This window comes from Apteryx rowi, unplaced genomic scaffold (assembly GCF_003343035.1).
Source record: "Apteryx rowi isolate R43461 unplaced genomic scaffold, aptRow1 scaffold_2, whole genome shotgun sequence".
NCBI classification, from domain to species: Eukaryota; Metazoa; Chordata; class Aves; order Apterygiformes; family Apterygidae; genus Apteryx; species Apteryx rowi.
Window position 1 is genome coordinate 7,536,285 of NW_020448307.1, and position 18,588 is coordinate 7,554,872.

Consider the following 18,588-nt stretch of genomic DNA (forward strand, 5'->3'; position numbering starts at 1 on the left):
GCTCTTCCTCAGGGGTATGCAACAGGGCCTGGCAGCCCCCATCATGGCATGGGAGTCTGTCTGGTGGGCAGCTACCTGCTGCCTTCTCTGGAGAAGCTCAAGGCCTTGTCATGCACAGGGTTGTAGTCTGAGCCTCTGGGAGAGCCAGCAGTGCTCGTGGAGCACACCACAGGAAACAAATCACTGCTGCGGAGGCTCCAGGATCAGCTGATTGCTGCAGGCCTCATCCCTGAAAAAGCCCCGTCTGTTGCTTCTCTCCCTAGACTTTTTTTTGCAGGGGCTGTGTTGACCTTCCCAGGAGATGATCTGCAGGCACCTGCCACCAGTAGCACACTGAGGTCTAACAGCCTGTTCAGGAGTCCTAGTCCTGGAGGCTGGGAAGGCCACAGGGCATGTAAGCAAAGAGGGAATGAGAGTTCACCCCGGCCGCCCAAGGGATGCAGCTCGGCAGCCAGATAGGTGCCTCCTGGTGTTCACGTCTGGGATTTGAAGAGTTCTGCTGTTCTTCAGGAATGAGATGAGCCTTTCTAGCCTTGTACGTGCCGACAGTGTTTGTGCTTACAGGGAACTCGTTTTTGGCTTGCTTGGATGTATCTCTGCTGCAGTGAGATCTGCGTGGTGGGGGCAAACCTGCCCTCGCTGTGAAATGGGAAGAGTGCTGCTGTGCTGGCTCTGCCGGGCAGTGGGAAGGCCGGTCCAGGAACAGCCACAGAGCAAGGCCTGGATGGAGGATGCTGGACAAGCCACGGCGGGGTTTCCCTGCAGGTGAGACGGGTGCTTGCAGCAGCGTCAGGACCAGGGTTGCCTTTGGCGGGGGGCTCGGGTTCTGCATGGGCACGAAGCTCCCCAGAGGGGCTGGCTTGAAGCTTGGGCAGGCTCTGCCGGTCACGGGACTCCCCGTGCAGCGGCCGGCGGGAGGAATGAGAGGAATGTGCCACGTGGGCCTGGTGACAAGCTCCCAGAGGCGAGGGCGAGAGCGGAGCCCGGGGGAGCGGCAGGGCTGGCACCGGGCAGCCACGCCAGCCGGTGGGATGGACCCAGCCCCCCCGCCTCGCCTGCGGGCGCTGCCCCGTCAAAAGGCACATTGTGCATTGTGAGGGGGGCCGGGGCTGAGCCGCGGTGCCGGCTGGGCCGGGGCGCCCGCGGGCTGCGAGCGGCTCGCCGACCCCGTGCCAGTGGCAGCAGCAACCGCCGGCTCGGGGCCGCCGGTGATGGTGGACACATGGGCTGCTGCTGGGGGGCCCTTTGGCACCAGGACCTGTCCCTGGGGTGCACAGGTAAGCTGCCCCGGGGTCTCATGGTTCTGCTCCTCCGAGCAGGGCTGCAAGGTGTGTGGCTGCAGAGCCACTGGGGAGACGCTGGCGTTGCGCGCTGGCTCCCTCCAGCTGCTTGCTTGCTTCTCCAGAGATGGTCCCTGCCTTTGCTGGGCAACTTGCCTGTTCCACTGGGTTTAGGTGTGTGGGGAAGGAGATCGGACATCTTGGCCAAGGAGGGGAGGGGGTTTATCCCTGTGCTGTGGGTTTTCAGGAGCCCCCTTGTTACTCCCGTCCTGCTGTCACTGCTGCCAGGAGCACCCTGGGCCGTTGCAACACTCGCAGAGGCCCCTCGGGTACCGCAAGTCCCCAAGGCCAGCAGGCAGAGGTGACAGTGCCCTGCGAGGTGATTCCCATGCTGGCACGAAGGCAGCCCGGATGATCTAACGAGGCTGTGCTAATGAGACGGAGAAGGGAGGCAGTCCAGGGCCAGCTGCTCCAGCTGCACGTCCTCCGGGAAAGCCGGCGCTGGCGCCAGCAGGTGCTGCGTGTTGCTCAGCCCAGGCTGCCAGGAGCACAGCCCATTGCTCCCGGGACCTGTTGCTCGGCTCCACGTTAGGGTTGGCCTGGGAGTATTTTCTGACCGGCGTTACAAAATATTTCATCACCAAACTGGTAAATGAGTCACTGGCACAACTGGCAATGACCCCCTGCCAGCAGTTTCAGTTTGTCTTTTGAAAAATCTCCCAGTTCCCTTTCCGAGCCTGCCCCGAACAAAAATAAATGCTGAAGTGGTGAGTACGACAAGGATCAAACCCCTTTGTCCTCTCAAGTGAGCTGTGGCCTGGCGCCTGCGCAGGCAACCGGCTCTGCGGGGACCCGCCAGCGTGCCTCGTCGCAGCGCGCCCGCCCTGCACCCCCTGCCCCTCGTTCGTTACTGCTGTCCTCGAGTCACATGGAGACCCCCGGGGCCAAGAGCATCCTGCCGGCGTGCCTGAATGCCTCTCCCCGCAACCCCTGTTCCCCAGGCGAAGAGTGTGACTGCTGCTGTCCCAGCTCGCCCGCGCTCCTGTCCAGGTGGGATCACCTGCAGCACGCCGCAGCCGAGCGCCGGGGAAAATGGTGGCAGGAGAAGACCATGGCATCAGGTACCCGGTCCCGGGGAAGGGAGGGACACCTCAGCCGTGCTGACCCTGCCGCGCCAAACGGCATCTGCCTGGGGCTAACCAGATGCAGAGAGGAAAGGAGGGACTTGTTAAACACGGTCAAACCCAGCCGAGGTGGGAGCCAGGCTCTGTTTTAACTCTGCTCTGGCTCATTTCACTTCTCTGCCTCAGCTTCCCACCTCTGTGGAAGGGGACAGAGTACTTGGATGAAGTCCTTTAAGTGTGTTTAAATTGTCTGTTCAGAAGTGAAATGCAGAGGCTTTTCTTTCAAAGAAAAGCCCATTCATTACATGACAAGCCTTGGGCAATTCTTTTCTACTGCTAACTATAAATAAGGTTTATAATTCTGTGTGCAAATCACTATTTATTTTACTGACTAGCAAAGCTGACTAAGTAAAATGAACTTTAAAGTACAGTTATGGTCAAAAAAGTGACTTAAGCCACTGGACTATTCCAGCTCCAGATCTCTAGGTACAGAGGGGCTTGCCTTACAAGCCCTATTTGATTACTAACAAAAATTGTTTTTTAATCCTATTATCCCTCCACAGACAATACAGCTGTGGAAGAGCAAGCTGGATTTTTATGTGCCTCAGCCATTATTAATATAATTACCAACTAAAGTTTCACTTCCAGAATCTTTTCTGGCAATAGTTGATGATGTGTGAAGCAGAGAGAATGTGGCTTGGATTTCAGATCCATGCCAGCACATGTGGAGAAAATCTTATTTCAACTGTCAAGTTAATAAGCAAAGCATTTTATAAATCCTTGGCTTTCTTGTGCAGGAAAAGTGTTCTTACTCTGAGATCCCCTCCAAAAAATGTCACTGTTATAAAGTCACCTTGCTACCAGATCTGCTTCGTGAGGGTCTGTCCCTAGAGCAAGAAGGGAGTCTCCTCACTTCAAGTTTACTCCAGCACTGGGAGGAAGCCAATCATCAAGGATATCTTGTAGTTAGGACACGTTAATCCCAGGGTTCTTGCTTCCACTTTTGAGCATGATTTTAAGGTGATAGCAGATTCACACAGTCCTCCAGCCAGATCTGCAATGTGACCCATGGACTGTGCTTTCAGGTGATGTGGTTAGGCAGAGTGTCCTACATCTCTGCCATAAAATTTGACAGCAGCTCTTCTGTGTCCCACCTCCCTGCTAGGTAATGCTGGGGAGCCAGAGCCAACCGATCCTGCTACAGAGGCAGCAGAAGGCTTGCCGGACAACTCCTCAGTGTTGCTGGCTGTCGGGGAGGGCTTTCCGCCAGGTAAGATGCTGCCTTCAGCATCATACATTTTTCCAGTAATTGTATGTAGCAAGGACTGGCACCACAGCTGAAGATCCCTGGCATTCCTTGAATTTCTCATCTTTGTTGCTATCATCTAGAGAGAGATGGTGGTATCTGTTTATGTTGTTTGAGCGCTGTAACCAAGCAAGGGCTGGAGGCATTGGTGGGACTGACTGCAGGGAAGGCTGTGCGATGGAGGGGGCTCTGCATGGAGCTCCTTCTCCCCTTAACCCTGCACATTTCCTTTTCAAGAGATTTCGCTCTTCTTCTCTGTTGAGAGTCGCTCCTCCCGGTGCCTCAATTCCCAGCTCCAGGAAGCAGTCAGAAAGAAGCTGTGGGCTCTGGAGAATGATGACAGAGAAGTCTGTGCTCTGTTCAAGGTAGGAACCCCAGCCTCTGGCAGATGAAAGCATACCACTGGAAGGCACCTGGTCTGCATGGGATGTGTGATGGGGCACCAAACCCAGCAGAGAAAGAGCAGTTCCTCCAAGACCCCTGTAGGTGTGTGTCCCTGGACACAGGTACTATGTATAGGGGATGGAAACAATACGGGAAAGAAAACAGTAATGGAGAGGTAGATCCAAAGCTGAACCTCATATCAGGAACATGACTTTGGAGGCACTGAGCTGCCCGAGGAATCATGCACATAACACTATGGTGAGTGCTAAATAACATGCACTGCATAGGGCTAGATTCATCAAAGCTGTGCAACAGGGTTAGGTCCCTGGTGGAACTGCCTGTCTCCTACTGGAAATCAGCCTAGATGAATAGAAGAGAGACAAAGTGTGCAGGGACAGCACAATTTCCTCTCAGACAGCATCCCTGGAGATTCACAGAGATTCTCAGAGTATTGTGATTTCATAAAGGAAAACTACTGCAGGTATAGAGACATTCCCTAGCCTGAATTCTCCTTCTCTGTGGATCTTTAAGGCCCTGGCACTTCAGGGCTCCCTGCAGAGCTGTCCAGAAGACCTGGAACAGTGCAGAAGTACTAATGCCAGCAACAGTGAAAGAAGAGCTTCTACCTCAAAGCGCAGTCACTGCTCTCAGCCTAGACACCTTGTGGTCGTAGTCTCAGGAGGACTGGATTTCTTCTTGACTCCACTGGAGTTGCAATTTGGAAGTTGTCCCTGTCCTGCCTGAACATTAACCCATGCACAGAATGATGCAGGGGCCCGGATTTCAAAAGCACAGTGGTTCTGGTGTGTGAGATAGAGGAAACGATCTGGAGGAGGAAATTCAGCTTCTTCGCCCTCCTGTGGCTGCACCATAGGGAACTGTCACTGGTTACTCCATCCCTGTTGGCTGACAGACTCAGCTGGTTGCAGCACCTTCCCTTTAAGCCCAGACAACGGGACCAACTCATACAGCTTTAGCTTGGAATATGCTAATAAAAGATTCCCTATTCTCATTTCAGGCTCTAATATTATTACCACCCTGCCAAGAACTCCTGTCAGATCCCCAGGACTTCCCCTTATTCTTGCTTTGTCTTCTCTGTGTAGGAGCTCTCAGCCAGGCTGGTCTGTGTACAAGCACAGGAGGACCGGTTCCTCCTCACTTTCAAAACCCTGGAAGAAATCTGGAAATTTTCCACATACCTGACGTTAGGTAAAATATTCAAGACATGAAGCAGGGTGTGGGAGATAAAAAGAGACAATGTGAGAAGAATTTTGGGAGAAGGTGTTCTGTGACAACAAAGATATAGTAATATTCTGGGGTAGACAGCTTAAAGAGGAAGGAATATGGACTGAAAGACCTTGGTGACCGTCTACAGATTTATGAAGCCGTTGTCTGACTCAGTGAAAAAGACACGGGAGGATGCCTTTTGTCTAATCCCTTTACTGCACCTGGTGGGAATGGGGGCAGAATTAGAGGCTGTTGCCTCACAATGTGGTTGCAAATGGCAAATTGGGAGATATTCAAAGAGCATGCTGGCCATTCCAGCAAAGGAGGGTGTTAACACTGCTTTCCCCCTTTGGTCTTTTAGGCTATGTGGCTAGCTGCTTGGAGCAGCTTCTCTTTGATCAGGTGTACTGGCTAAACTGTGCTCTGATGGAGGACACTGAGATCAAAGTTACTGTAAATGAAGATCGCCTGGCCACCATATATCTGGGGCTGCTACTCCAGGAAGGTGAGAAGTAGTACACGCGTAGGGACTTCCTCAAAAGCATCTCAGCAGGACTGTGTTGTAGCTCCATTATGGGCTCCACCGTGCACTGATGCAGTTGACCTAGGCGTGACTCTTTCTATCTGCAGGTAACTTTTTTTCCAGGGCAGTGCCCAGTGTCTGCCAGCCAGAGGAGGAGGCAGAGGATGGCCTGAGGCTCTACAGAAACGAGCTGATCCATGTGAAGAACATTGGAGAAGACTCCAAGTGGGAAGGGACGTCCTTACTGACAGGTCAACGAGGCCTGGTGCCTGTGACAGCTCTAGAGCCAGTACCTCACCCATTTTACCAGTAAGTAGATTGTTCTATTACAGCGCTCAAGCCAAGATTAATTCCTGATCCTGGTGCACCAGCATAACACCAGGTCTGGGATGAGGAACTGCTCTTACCTCTCACAGCGGGCAAGGGCTGCATAATTTTATAAGGGCATACATAGTATATACAGCCAGAGGAACCAGTTCAGGTTCTGTTCACGGGACGGACGAAGGATTTAATTCTGGTCTTGTTCCAGTATGATATTGATTTAGATCATACATGGAGTTATTTGGAATTTATAGATGAGTAATTGAAGAAAAAACATAGCCCAAGGCTTAGGTAATGCCAGTCAACATGAGGCCTCATGCCAGACACCTGACTGAGCCTCAGAGACACCCGCAGCTCCTTTTGTATTCATACAGTGAAATTCTTCTATGGACTGGCAAAATCATCCTGTTCTGCAGGATGCATAAGGCTCTGCAGGACGCAGAAGGCGCACTCAAGGCTGCAGTCACAAGGTGCAGACTGCTCTCCATGCCCAGTAGCACCACTGCAAGGGACTACTGGAGTGGCTGTGCTGGTCATGCTCCACATGAGCTCCAGTGCTCGCAGGGGATAGAACATTTTTCCTGCTCATGTGAGGTCCTCCCTGGTGGGTGGACTGAGGACAGGACTGCTCAGGGAGGACCCTCTGTTAACCCTCTGGTTACCCTTTGCCTTGCAGGTGGTTCTTGAAGAATCATGCTGTGAGTTTTGGCATCTCCCAGGAGATAAGTGGGACAACTCAGCCAATTGGTGAGTGACATCTATGTAACATGGCTGCCTTTCCCAGGCGAGGACACAGCTTTTGCAAACCTGGATTCAGCCACAAATGCAAAGGGCAGATCTATTGTTCTGACAATGATACTCCATTGCAAAGTGCTCTCGGGAAAACTGTATCTTTGGTCTCTCTTGAATGGGGAATAGACCCTGGGAACTGCATGTACTTAGAGGGCTGATCTGAACAGCATAAAATACAAAGAACTGCTAATGACATCCTTCTGCTAGCTTCATTTTTTCTCTTCTCCTACTGTAATTTTTTCTCTCTTTTAATCCTTTCAGGATGGAAGTTTTAAATAATTAGGCTCCCACCAGTGTGCACACAAAACGCATGCCAACCATTCTCCCATTAGCCCCATGCAATTCCTGATCAGACATGGGAACCACTCAGAGCACACTGGACATGGGAGGTCACTGAAGGTGTGAATTTGATGCATAGTGTGATGGACATTTGCACTGTTAAAGATTTACTTCTAGCAGAAAGCTGAGACAGGCCAGCTTCTGTGAAGCTCCAGCAGTTTCATTTTCCCAGCTACCTTCCAAACTACAACTCTCAGAGGTTTTGGTGTTCAGCTTTGCAGGGTTTTATCCATGCCTATTGTATATTTTATCAAAATACTCTTCTCAAAAAGAAACTGCAGAGGTCTGAGTCTGAGGGGAATAAATAAATCTTAGGGGACAAAGAGATAGCCTTCTCAAGCTAAACTTGTGGTCTCTCCTTGCCTAGTTTTCTTCTAGCAAGGAAGGGGTGTCACAGAAGACCTCACACTGAAATGCAGTTGTTTTCTTTGTTTCTCAGTCAAAGGCAGGTGCACAGCCAAAGAGGACCACAGAGGAGGAACCTGGGATGAACTGAGTTTTTCCAAGGGAGACAGCATAGAAGTCTTTGGCTTCCTTATTCCAGGACTGCCATGGTTTGTGGGAAAATCCCTAAGCAGTGGGAATATCGGCTTTGTCCCAACCAGATGCATAAATCCTGAGGCCTGTGAACCTCTGTAAGTTTACTGCTACTTTCTAGATGAACTTGCGGTTAGGGGAAGGGGAAGGGTGGACTCTGAGTCCCAACTCAAGTGTATGTGAGAATCCAGGGCAGATTATCCGACTTGCAAGGCCTTCACAGAGGATCCATTTGAGGTTTGCCCAGAAGCCTAGGCCAGGTTCTTCTGCCGACAGGTTGCAGGAATCTCTGCCCAGACAGAGCTATCAAAATTCACTTGTCTCCAGTGATTCTTAGACAGGAACAAATCTGGCCCTGGGCTAGACCTCACTTTAGGCGAAGACAGGCCAGTACAGCTATGTCACTGACCAGCTGGCTCCACTGTTTCACCTAGAAATGTTCTTGACTTTGTAGCTTTGTCTGAGGGGCTGTGAGTCTGGTAAGGACAGGGGACAGTGAGCACTGCCAGAAAAAACGAGGCTTGCTTTGTTTCCTTCTGCCCTTTTGTCTTCTGCGGGATGCTGAGGCAGAACAACATGGTTCCTCATGAAGCAGAATTATACACCCTCCTAAGGACATGACAGGAGTTTCTGGGGGAAGGAGAGTGACACAGTCCCACTCTGAAGACCCTGGCAGTTGTCTCTGTGTTGATTTAATGACGTAGCTCTAGTTTGATACCCTTCTGGAGACAAAGAAGACCAACGGGTTCCTTCCTCTGGCATCCATCGGTTCCTCCAGGGAGGAGCTGGGTCTGAGAGCCCTTGTGGGGAAGGTGTTCAGACTCTGGCATCCATCTGCAGATCAGCTTTCCTGGTGGGAGGAAGCAGAGGGGTGGGAAAGCCCATCTCCACCCCACAGGACAGCAGTAGTGTCAGAGGAGGGGAAGACACTGACTGTTTTCTCCTGATGTGTGCCATGACCTAGGGGAAAGGGCTTGGTGTTTCTGAGTGAAGAAGAAAAAGTCTCCCTCCTGCGCATCCCCTGCAATGGCAGTGAGCAGCACTTTGCTGCCCTGCTCAGTGACCTGGCGCGCACTGACATCACCTCTGTGTACCGGCTTGGTGAGTTTCCCCTCTCTGAGGTGCCCAGCCCCATTGGTGCCCTTGGAGAGCAGCTTTGGGCTGTGTCTAGAGAGCTTCTTGCTCCAAGCTGCTCAGGTGAGAGAACTGCTGCGGATGGAAGAACTTCAAAGCCCCCTGCTCAGCCTGGTCGTGGAGGCTGTAGATACCCTCAAGAGCTGGGCCCTGCCACACTGCTGTTTGCCTCCAGGGCTGTGGTTCACCCCTGGCAGATTCTGCTCTGGACTGATGCTGGCTGTAGGTGCTGGCTGTTGACCACCTTGCAGTAAGAGGTGATCCTGCTGAGCTCCTCAGAGAGACTGGAGGGCTAGGAAAGGCTTTGGAAAAGGATGAAATATGAGGCAGGGAGAAATCAAACTCTTTCCTGTCCAATGGAAAAAAAATTACTATCTGGCTTCTTCTGAGAGGTCCGTGCAGAGCGCAGTCTCCCGCTGTTGTCTGACCTTTGGGTGTATATTGAAGAGCAGTGCACAGCTAAAGTGACAATGATACTGTCTCTGTGCCCAGAGGAGGAGCCAAGAGGCCAGGGTTCCTGGGTGCTGTTCTCAGTTTCGCTGTATTTGCAGTGTGGCTTTTGGACTACAGCTAATAACTCTGCCTCAGTTTTCTGCCTTCTCACTGCCTAGAAGAGCAATGTGGTCATGCAGGGCTGAGCCTTGGGAACCCGTGGGGTTCAGGCCACCTTTCAGACCAGCCAGTTCAGCATCCAGATGCTCCAGTGAAGGTACAATAAGCCTGGGGGTAGAGCCTGTCAGAAATACATGCATATCTGAAACCTCTGAATAGTCACAACAAAGCTCTAAAGAGAGACAGGGCAGATAAAACCCCACCTGTGAAAAATAAGACCTGCTTGTTCCTGGATAACTATAATGTTGCCAGTGCTCACCCCACCATCACCTGACAGCCATTTTAAGAACATGGAGACCCCCAGAAGGAGGGGTTGCAATTGCAGCTGCATATGCTGTCCAGGGCCAGAATAGAGCCTGTTCTTCCAAATACAGGTCCTGGGGTTTAGTAGAGCAGCAGCAGATCTCTGTAAGGTGTGAGTGCTGTGTCTGCATGCTAACACTGACCAAGGCTTTAGCCTTCTTGTTTTCTGTTTGTCTCCTTGTCTGTGTAGATGGTTTTGAACCCACAGCCACATTCCCCAAAATACCATCAGGTGAGTATGTGGAGGGGACAGAATAGGATGTTTTTATGATGACTTCAGAGAGTGAATTTTGACATATGGAAACATCCCACTGTGATCTGCCTGTCCCTTCCAGAGGCTGTTCTCCAGGGCTATAAGGATATCCAGCTGCTCCAGTCTTGGGAGGAAATAAATAGCTTGGCAACACCTAGCACCTCCGAGAAGTCTAGCCCAGGGAGTGAATCAGCCCCTGCTACGCTGGAAGATATTTTCCTGGAGAAGCCAGATGATTTTGATGATCCCAAGTTCTTCATTGACCTGAATGTTGGACACATGGAGGATGCTGATGTCTTTGATCCCATATTAACCTTCCTTAACCAAGACAGTTATGTGTCCAATTTTGAAAGCCTCTATGATCTCAGTTTTTCCTTTCTCAGCTCCACTTTTTATGGTTTTTCCGATGAGGATGAACTGATCTTGTACCTTGAGACCTCCAGGAACTGGGCCAAGAGGACGCATTCAGTTTGGGCTCATGTCCGGCTCTGTTTCCTTTTGGGTAAGCTCTGCATCAAAAAGGTCAAGTTCTCCCAGGCCCGAGTCTACTTTGAGGAAGCCCTGAGCATCCTGGAGAGGGGGTTTGGGGATCTGCCCCTGCTGGCTGCATTGCATGTGAACCTTGCCTCCATCTACTTGAAACAGAACATGAAGCACAAGTTCTCCTCCTTGCTGGGGAAAACGGTGACTTTGCTTGTCTGCTTGCCTGGCCACTCTTTCAGCTCGGAGAATGAGCTGGAGATCATGAACTACATCCTGAGAGAAGCCATTGCTGTGGGTAATGCTCCCTTGGAGGCCCGGATCTGCTTCCTTATTGTCAAGCTCTTGCTACAATTGGGCAAAAATGATGAAGTTCTGCCCTTTACTGAGCGTCTTCAATGCCTCGCCACCACCTTACTCAGCCCAGACACCAGTGCTGTGCCACTGGATGCCACCCCCATCTTGAGCTACTTGTATGACAAGAAATACTTGCCAAACATTGCACTGGCCTCTGCCAGGCTGTTTGTTCCCAGTGGTGTCAAGGGGACACCAACACCCATTTGGAGAGCTGGCTTCATCCTCCAAAATACTTCCAAGCTCCTGGGAAGTCAACTAGAAAGGAGCAGCATCCCAGCAGTGGCTTGCTTCTATCTCAAGCAGGCACTGAATTTCTCCTGTGACAACAGAGCCGTGCCCACCCAGAGGACTCTGTGTGCCATCTTGTCCCGAATGTATCTCCAGCATGGCATGTTGGATGGGGCGGTTTGTTATGCAGCCACAGCTGTAGCTCTCAGCAGGCTGATGAGCGAGGAGGAGGCTTTTGAGTCTTCTCTCTGTTTGGGGTGGATGTATCTCCTGGACAGCCAGCCGGGCCCGGCTGCAGAGATCATGTGGCAGCTCTTACATTCTCTGCATGGGACAGACAGTGTGACTCAGGGTGGAGCCGTTCACAATCTGCTGGCCATTGCCCTGAAGGGAGAAGGGCAGGTGCAAAAAGCTGCAGAGAATTACCTCCGGGCCCTACACAAAGCCAAAGAGACTGGGAACAAGAGGAACCAGGCTATCACCTTGGCTAACTTGGGGCAGCTGACCCTTTCACGTGGGGCAAGCCAGCTGTCAGAGATCTACCTGCTCCAGTCTGCTGAGCTCTATGCTGAACTCCAGGGCGCTGAAGACCTGGAGATGGAGTTGGGCCGGGTGCTGCTGTGGCTAGCACAGGCCATGATAAACAGGCAAAGGATAGAAGATGGTAGACTCTGTTATGAACTGGCACTGCTTTTTGCCCTGAAGTGGCATAATGTGAGGAGTGAGTACAGCTTTGCTGGTGGGAACCAGGGCAGTGCCCATCTCTGTGCAGCACCCTGTTAGATCCCTAACGCAGCTGTTTGATCTGTACTTTTCCCTTCCCTGTACCATGCAGGTCAGCTTCACATCACTGAGTGTCTCTGCCATTTCTACAGCAAAGTATCCCCCAATCTCCAGGCCTGCATTACCTACCATGAGCACTGGGTATCTTTGGCACAACAGCTCCGGGACAGAGAGATGGAAGGCAATGTCCAGCAGGCCCTCAGCCAGCTCCATCAGGCTGTGGGCACATCCAAGTAAGTCCAGCTCATGGCTTTTTCCAGTGTAGATGCTCATAAAGGGGTGTCTCTGCTCACTCAAAGCAAGAACAGTGGCTTTTCTGAGGTGTTTGGAGCAAGGGTCTCCAGTGAGAAGGGATGGAAGCTCTAACTGTGCCTCCTGCATGCTGCTGAAGTTAGTGAAATGCTGAGACCAGCCAGTTGTCACTGTGCAGTGAAGAGGGGAACAGTTTGATGTCAGCCAGAACTCTGTGATAGCTTGGCAAACACTGAGCTGTTAGCTGGAATATGACTTGGGTTTGGCCAAACACAGTTTTCCAGAAAGACATCCAGCCTTGATCCGAGGTGACACAGAGACAGAGAATTCATCACTTCCTTTGGTGGCTTATTCCAGTGATTAATCACTGCTCACTAGTAAAAATAGATTCCTTATCTGTCATTTGAATGTCTGGCTTCAGCTTCCAGCCACTGAGTCTGCCTTTCCTAGCTCTGCTGGAATATTTTCCCCAGGGATGTACTTAAACCCCCATATCAGCTCACCTTTCAATCTCCAGTTTGACACGTGCAGGTGACTGATTAGATTAGGCAGAAGGGGAGTGAAAGAGACTTGGACAGACAACAGACTTCCTTTATTTTTTAAAGACAAATGTGTCAAATAGTGGAGAGTTAGTTCCCATGTCCCCAGAAGGACAAATGGGCAGGGGTTGTCATTAATTTGGGTGTTAGGTCACAGTGAGTTCAGAGGGAAGGAATTTAGGAAGCAGACGCCTGTCCTGTGAACGGTGCTATTTAAGACCACAAAGCACCACACTTGCTGAACTCAAAGGACAGCTGGAGCCCAGCTGCCATCAGGCGAGACACCAAGCAAACAAACATACCTGGGGCACTGCCCGTCCCTCTCTTCACCACGGTTGCCTTCTGGAGGCAGTGTGTCCAGTCTGGTAGCTCTGTTCTGCTGCTTGTCCCTTTGGCCTCTGGTGACCAGTGGCTTGTGAAGGGGCTACAAGGCCTTGCACATTTGGCCACAGACCTGTCTCTTTGGCTGCACTGAGGGACAAACAACGGGCAGAGATGTGGTTCTGGGTACCAGATGCTGTCTGGAAAATGAAGGCATTCAAGCACTCACAGTCTGTGCTCCCATGTGCATCTGGGAGCGCTCTGCATTGGTGTGACTTTTGGGCTTAGTGTAGGGGTGGCAAGTAGGGTTTGCAGATGACCCAGACAAAACCTTCTTTATCAGATGAAATGAGCAGAGGTGGGGAGCAGCTTCTTTGGGAGCAGGCTGCCACAGGGCTGTGCTGAGCACTGGAGGATGGGCAGCCATCCCAGGCTAGCCTAAGGTTGCCAAATGACACACACACATGCACTAAAGCATGGAGGCTTTTACCATTTTGCCAGGACACACTGCTAAGAGCTGTGACTGTCCATTTGTCTCTAACCAGCGGCAACTGTAGGAGGAGAAGATGGAATTGCCAAAGGGAAGGTGCTGGGGTTGGTTTGCAACTGGTTGCTGGGGGTGTCCTGTGATTTCTCTGTAATGCCTTTTTGCCTGTTACCATCACAGAGCTTTGAAACAGTCCCTGGACTGCACCAAGCAGAGTCTAAGGATTTTCATTGATCTTGGGGAGACAGTCAAAGCAGCAGAGGCCTGGTTGCAGTCAGGCAGGCTTTACTATCTCATGCAAGAGGATGAGCTGGTGGAAATGTACTTCCAGGTATGGAGGAGGTGGCTGGACTGGTGCCCATTCCCACCCTGGCTAGCTGCGTTCCCATCACAACTAATTGTGGGTTGGTAGGAGCCATTTTGGGCTGGGAATCTTGGAAGGGAAAGAGGATCTTCTCACGAGCAGTGGAAACCTACTAGTGGAAGGAAGAGCATGCATGTTCTGACTGGAAGATGACACCAGGGCCAAGTGCATAACTGGCACAAATATCTGTTCTTCACAGACGTTAACATACCTGCCCTCACTCCTACTGGCCCTGCCCTTTCTCTGTCTAGGCTATCTGTTCTCCTCATTAATCTTCATGTTGACTCCATCACACCATAATGAAAGCCCAGGGCCAGGGCAGGTGCGGGCTGCACTGTCCCGACTGAAATCTTGATGCCTTTGGATAAGCCAGTTGATCAGTCCAGCACTGTGACTCAGCACAGTGACGTGTCATCTGGCTCCCAGCTCCATCCTTGCACACATCACTTGCAAATGCATCATGACAGTCACACATACCTGCTTGACAACATGTATACATGCTGTTTGGAGCACTAAGACTCACATCTGTGATGATTTAGTTCTCTGTTTTCAAACGAGTCTCTTTCCAAGTCTCACTCCAGTTCCTTTTCCTTCCAGGCAGCCATTCAGACTGCTGTGAAATCTGGGGACTTCTCCTTGGCCATGGACCTTTACGAAAAAGCGGGTGATACCTTTTTTAATGGCAGCCGAAACAGAGATCGAGCAGTGGAGTATTATAGGGTATTGACCCCTCTGAGCATTTCTGTCCTTGTGTTTCCACTAGGTGACAGCCATAGAGAGCTCTCCCCTAGGGCTGACTGCAACACCGCATGGTCAGGCTGAAAGGAAAGAGGGTGGAGAGGGATGGGGTAATTCTGAGTGTGCCAGAGTGTGAGCATTGCTGTGTATGGGGCAGTGGGGAAGCCTGGAGCACAGGCACATTTTGTAATAGCTTCAGGTCTCCCCAAAGTTCTTTGAGAGTGGTGGGAGGGCTTCCGAGCAAGACTGCCCTTGTACTCTCCTAGATAGCCTCCGACCAGCGTCTGAGGATTTGAACATAGGCTAGTGAGTAAGGTGTGAGCTGAAGGAATGCTTATGGCCCAGGAAACCAAACAAGAATAAGTGCACCATGTGGAGGCTTGATGCTGTCTGACCTCCTGGATGGTGCACAGAGGAGACTTCACAGGACAGGGAGCTGAGCAGGGAACTGCTCGTAGGAAATGCTGAAGATGGATGTTTCTTAAAACCTTTTGCATTCCTCTAGGGCTTAGCACCTAGCTAAAGCCTTCAGGGAGGTGCCTGCGAGGCTTTGGGGAATGATACCTTGTTCTTCCAGTGTAGACCCTCAGCTGGGACAGGCAGGCAGCAGCAAGCACTGCAGTTTCTACACAGCCTGGCCCCAGTCATGGTCTAAGCAGGCCTAAGGGCAGGGGCCTTACATTATAAAACCTGGCAGCTTTAGATGTGAGATGGTTGCTCCTGAGGACATGTTCAGAGTCAGAATTTCAGGCACCTAAGGAACAGCAGAGATGTGAGGTTCTGAGGACCACAGTCTGGGAAATGAAACTCAGTTTTAAGAGGAAGGATAGGCTGGAATCAGGATATCCAGCACCCTGCTGTAGCACTAAACAACCCCACAGACTGTCTGCCTTGACAAGCTCTAGATCCATCCCGTGCAGTTCTATCACCCCTCCAAGGGAAGTGCAGTACCGATACCTCTAGGAACGGGATGGACTCACTGTTTTCTCTCTTCAGGGAGGTGCCGTGCCCTTGGCCAGGAAACTGAAGGCCATTAAGACAGAGCTACGGCTGTTCAATAAGCTAGCAGAGCTGCAGATTGGGCTGCAGGGCTACGAGAAGGCACTGGAGTTTGCCACACTGGCAGCCAGGCTGAGCACCAGGGTGGGTGAGTGATGCAAACCTGTGGGGTACAGGGAGTTACCAGTTCCTGGGGAAGGGGCTGCCTTTCCAGATGAAAACAGTGTGCATGTGAAAGGAGGACATTCCTGCTTTCATAAGACCTCTGGACCTATTCTTATCCTAAAGAGTAACATCTTTTTAAGGCCACTTCCCTTTTTAAGCTGCTTGATAGCCACATGAAAGTGCTCTGCTGTGGTGTAGTGGGACTGGGCTGAGCGGAGGGTTGTTGCTACACCAGAGCACAGGAAGTATGATGAAGGCACAGAAGTCAACTGTTCCTCTCTGCATCGATTCTTCTGATAAACTCATCCCTTTCCATTACGGAAATAGTTTAAACAGCCAAAATACCAGTATAAATGTCCAAGATGGAGCCAGTCTTGTAATGGCCCTTTCCAGCACCCAAGAAATGCTTTGGTCAAATGATAGTCCCTGGGCAATCTGTCCTGCCTTGATATCAGCAACCCTGCCCATGGTTCTGTCTTCTGTGGGCCATCTTCAAACTTGCTGTCTCCTTATGAAGATGTCTGCACACCTGGGCTGTTGAACAAACACATCCCCAAATGGCTCAGACTGCAGGGCTGGGAATGATTTGGGAGCATGCTGCAGGCTGACTGTATCAGCAACTCTTTTTCCAGGAGATCAATTGCAAGAGCTGGTTGCCTTCCACCGCCTGGCTACAGTCTACTATTTTCTGCAGATGTATGAGATGGCTGAAGATTGCTACCTGAAGACACTTGCCTTGCATTCTCCCTTGCTGCAGTGCACTGGAGAGGCCCTGTACTACTCCAAGGTGTACTGCCACCTTGGCAACCTGACCCTGCACAAACTGAAGGTAAGAAACCTCTTTCTGTGATGCTGCATTGAACATACTGGTCTTGACAGAGAGCTAAAGGTGGAGTATCATATTTGCTGACAGAGCAGCCACACATGTAGATGGCTGCATCCTGTGACCCTTCGTCCTTCAGCAGCTTTAAAATAAATATGCACAATGCTGGCACACCAGGTTTTGAGGGGGGAAAGGCAGTTTGGAAAGACGTGCTGGCATTCAGCTGTGACAATACAGAGCCCATTTCTATTAAGTCAAGTGTCACAGGGTTCTGTCCGGAACCACTGGGCTCTGCTCCAGTTCCCTCACACCGTGCGACCTTCATTTAAACCACTTCCTAATGCTTGCCCCTGTCCTTTATGGTTAGGATGAACAGGATGCAGCAGGCTACTTCCTCTTGGCCCTTGCCGCAGCAACTGAGGTGGGAGACCAGGAGCTACAAGGCATCATTCATGCCAAGCTGGGTCGCATCTACAGTGCCCCTCTCTGTCACATGGACACACCAGGATGTACCATGTATCGGGCCAGGTGGTTGAGCGAAGGAGGGCACGTCGTCTGACCGACCACCAAAGTGGACTTGAGCGTAGCCAGCAAAGGCAACTTGCTGCCTCATTGTTGGCACAGGTCCATGTACTTTCCAGAACAAATGGCCTGCAGAAGGTCCTGTGCAGCATCCTGAGAAGGTCAGCAGCGTTTTATCTTCTCATCTCCAACAGACATGGGATCAAGCGCTTGGCACACTGTCTTCCTAGTTTCCTCCAAGCCAGAGCACTGCTATGAGTCTAGCTGTCCATCCATGGCAGCAACCTGCACAGAGAGGACAATGTCGGGTATTACCATGAAGCAGGGCAGGATGAGGACTCAGTCGCCAGCCTGGACCAGGAGTCTGGTGCTGTAGAAGTTTGGTGGAGTGGAGCTGGGCACTAGATGGCACTGCAGGAATGTGGCTGCCTGCCTGGGACAGCAGGACAGGGGAAAGTGCTGCCCCTGTGCCAGTGTCCTGTCCTGCCTGCCTCCCACTGCCTCCTGGGTCCCATGGGGCAGCACAGCCTGCAAGGGAATGCCTCCAACCCCAAATGTATTTTAACTTAAATAGCAACTCCTTTATTTATATTTGTTTTTTGTCCTTTCTGCTTTGAGAAGGCCTGTGACCCACACTTCTGCAGAACCACTGGCCTTTTCCAAGTCCTCTTTTGTACAAAGCACTGCCAAAACTCTTGACAGTGAGAGGCAGAAGCAGGAAAGTGAAGAAGAGTGAAAATGGCCAGACAAGCCTTCCCTGGGTAATGGATCCTGTATGCAGGTGGCAGACTGCTCAGCAGAGAAGGATACCCACCATCACCAAGGGGTGGGGACAGGACTGGGCTAGCTAAGCTGGGGCCTCCATCAGCAGCAGGCCGTGAGAGCACGTAAGAGAGCACAGAAGATCAGAATGGGTCATCCATGTAGCCAGGCATCCTGTCCCAGCAGTGGACATAACTGGATGCACAGGGAAGAGTGAAAACAAGCCAAGAATAAACAATAATCTGGTCGTCTCTTTACTGCTGAGAATGTTTTCTGATCTGGATGTGTTTTTTCTGAGTTTTGTAGCACTCCCTGGATTTCCATTCTGCAAGCCTGGCCAGGCTCCCCTAGACCCCATGTGAACTTTCGGCATCTAAAGGCTCCTTTGGCAAGGAGCTGTACAGGCCCACTCCTGTGGTGTGAGCGCTCTGTGGTTCCTGTACAGGAGAAGAGGCTGAGCCATTGGTCCCACTTTGCAGCACCCTGTCGCCTCCCTCCCAAGCCATCTCTTTTCCGAGCTGCACAGTCCAGTATGGTTTTCTGTACCCAGGAGGATGGAGGAGCACTGGGGAAGCTGATGCTTAAGCTCATCATACTGGCTTGCTTTTTGTCAAATGATGAATCCCTTGGGAG

At 51.3% G+C, this 18,588-nt stretch overlaps 1 protein-coding gene across 1 annotated transcript; it reads left to right on the top strand.

The window, feature by feature from the left end:
* Window positions 1-920: 920 nt before the first annotated feature.
* Window positions 921-17,509, top strand: SH3TC2 (SH3 domain and tetratricopeptide repeats 2). The gene is given in 19 exon segments (XM_026063349.1): window positions 921-1,119; window positions 1,155-1,277; window positions 2,282-2,401; window positions 3,570-3,674; window positions 3,948-4,075; window positions 5,198-5,303; window positions 5,683-5,826; window positions 5,952-6,153; window positions 6,842-6,912; window positions 7,736-7,931; window positions 8,798-8,934; window positions 10,073-10,114; window positions 10,218-11,921; window positions 12,036-12,216; window positions 13,763-13,913; window positions 14,544-14,666; window positions 15,681-15,831; window positions 16,481-16,677; window positions 17,039-17,509. Coding segments are annotated over 19 exon segments (4,272 nt in total). The 3' UTR covers window positions 17,231-17,509.
* Window positions 17,510-18,588: the final 1,079 nt, after the last annotated feature.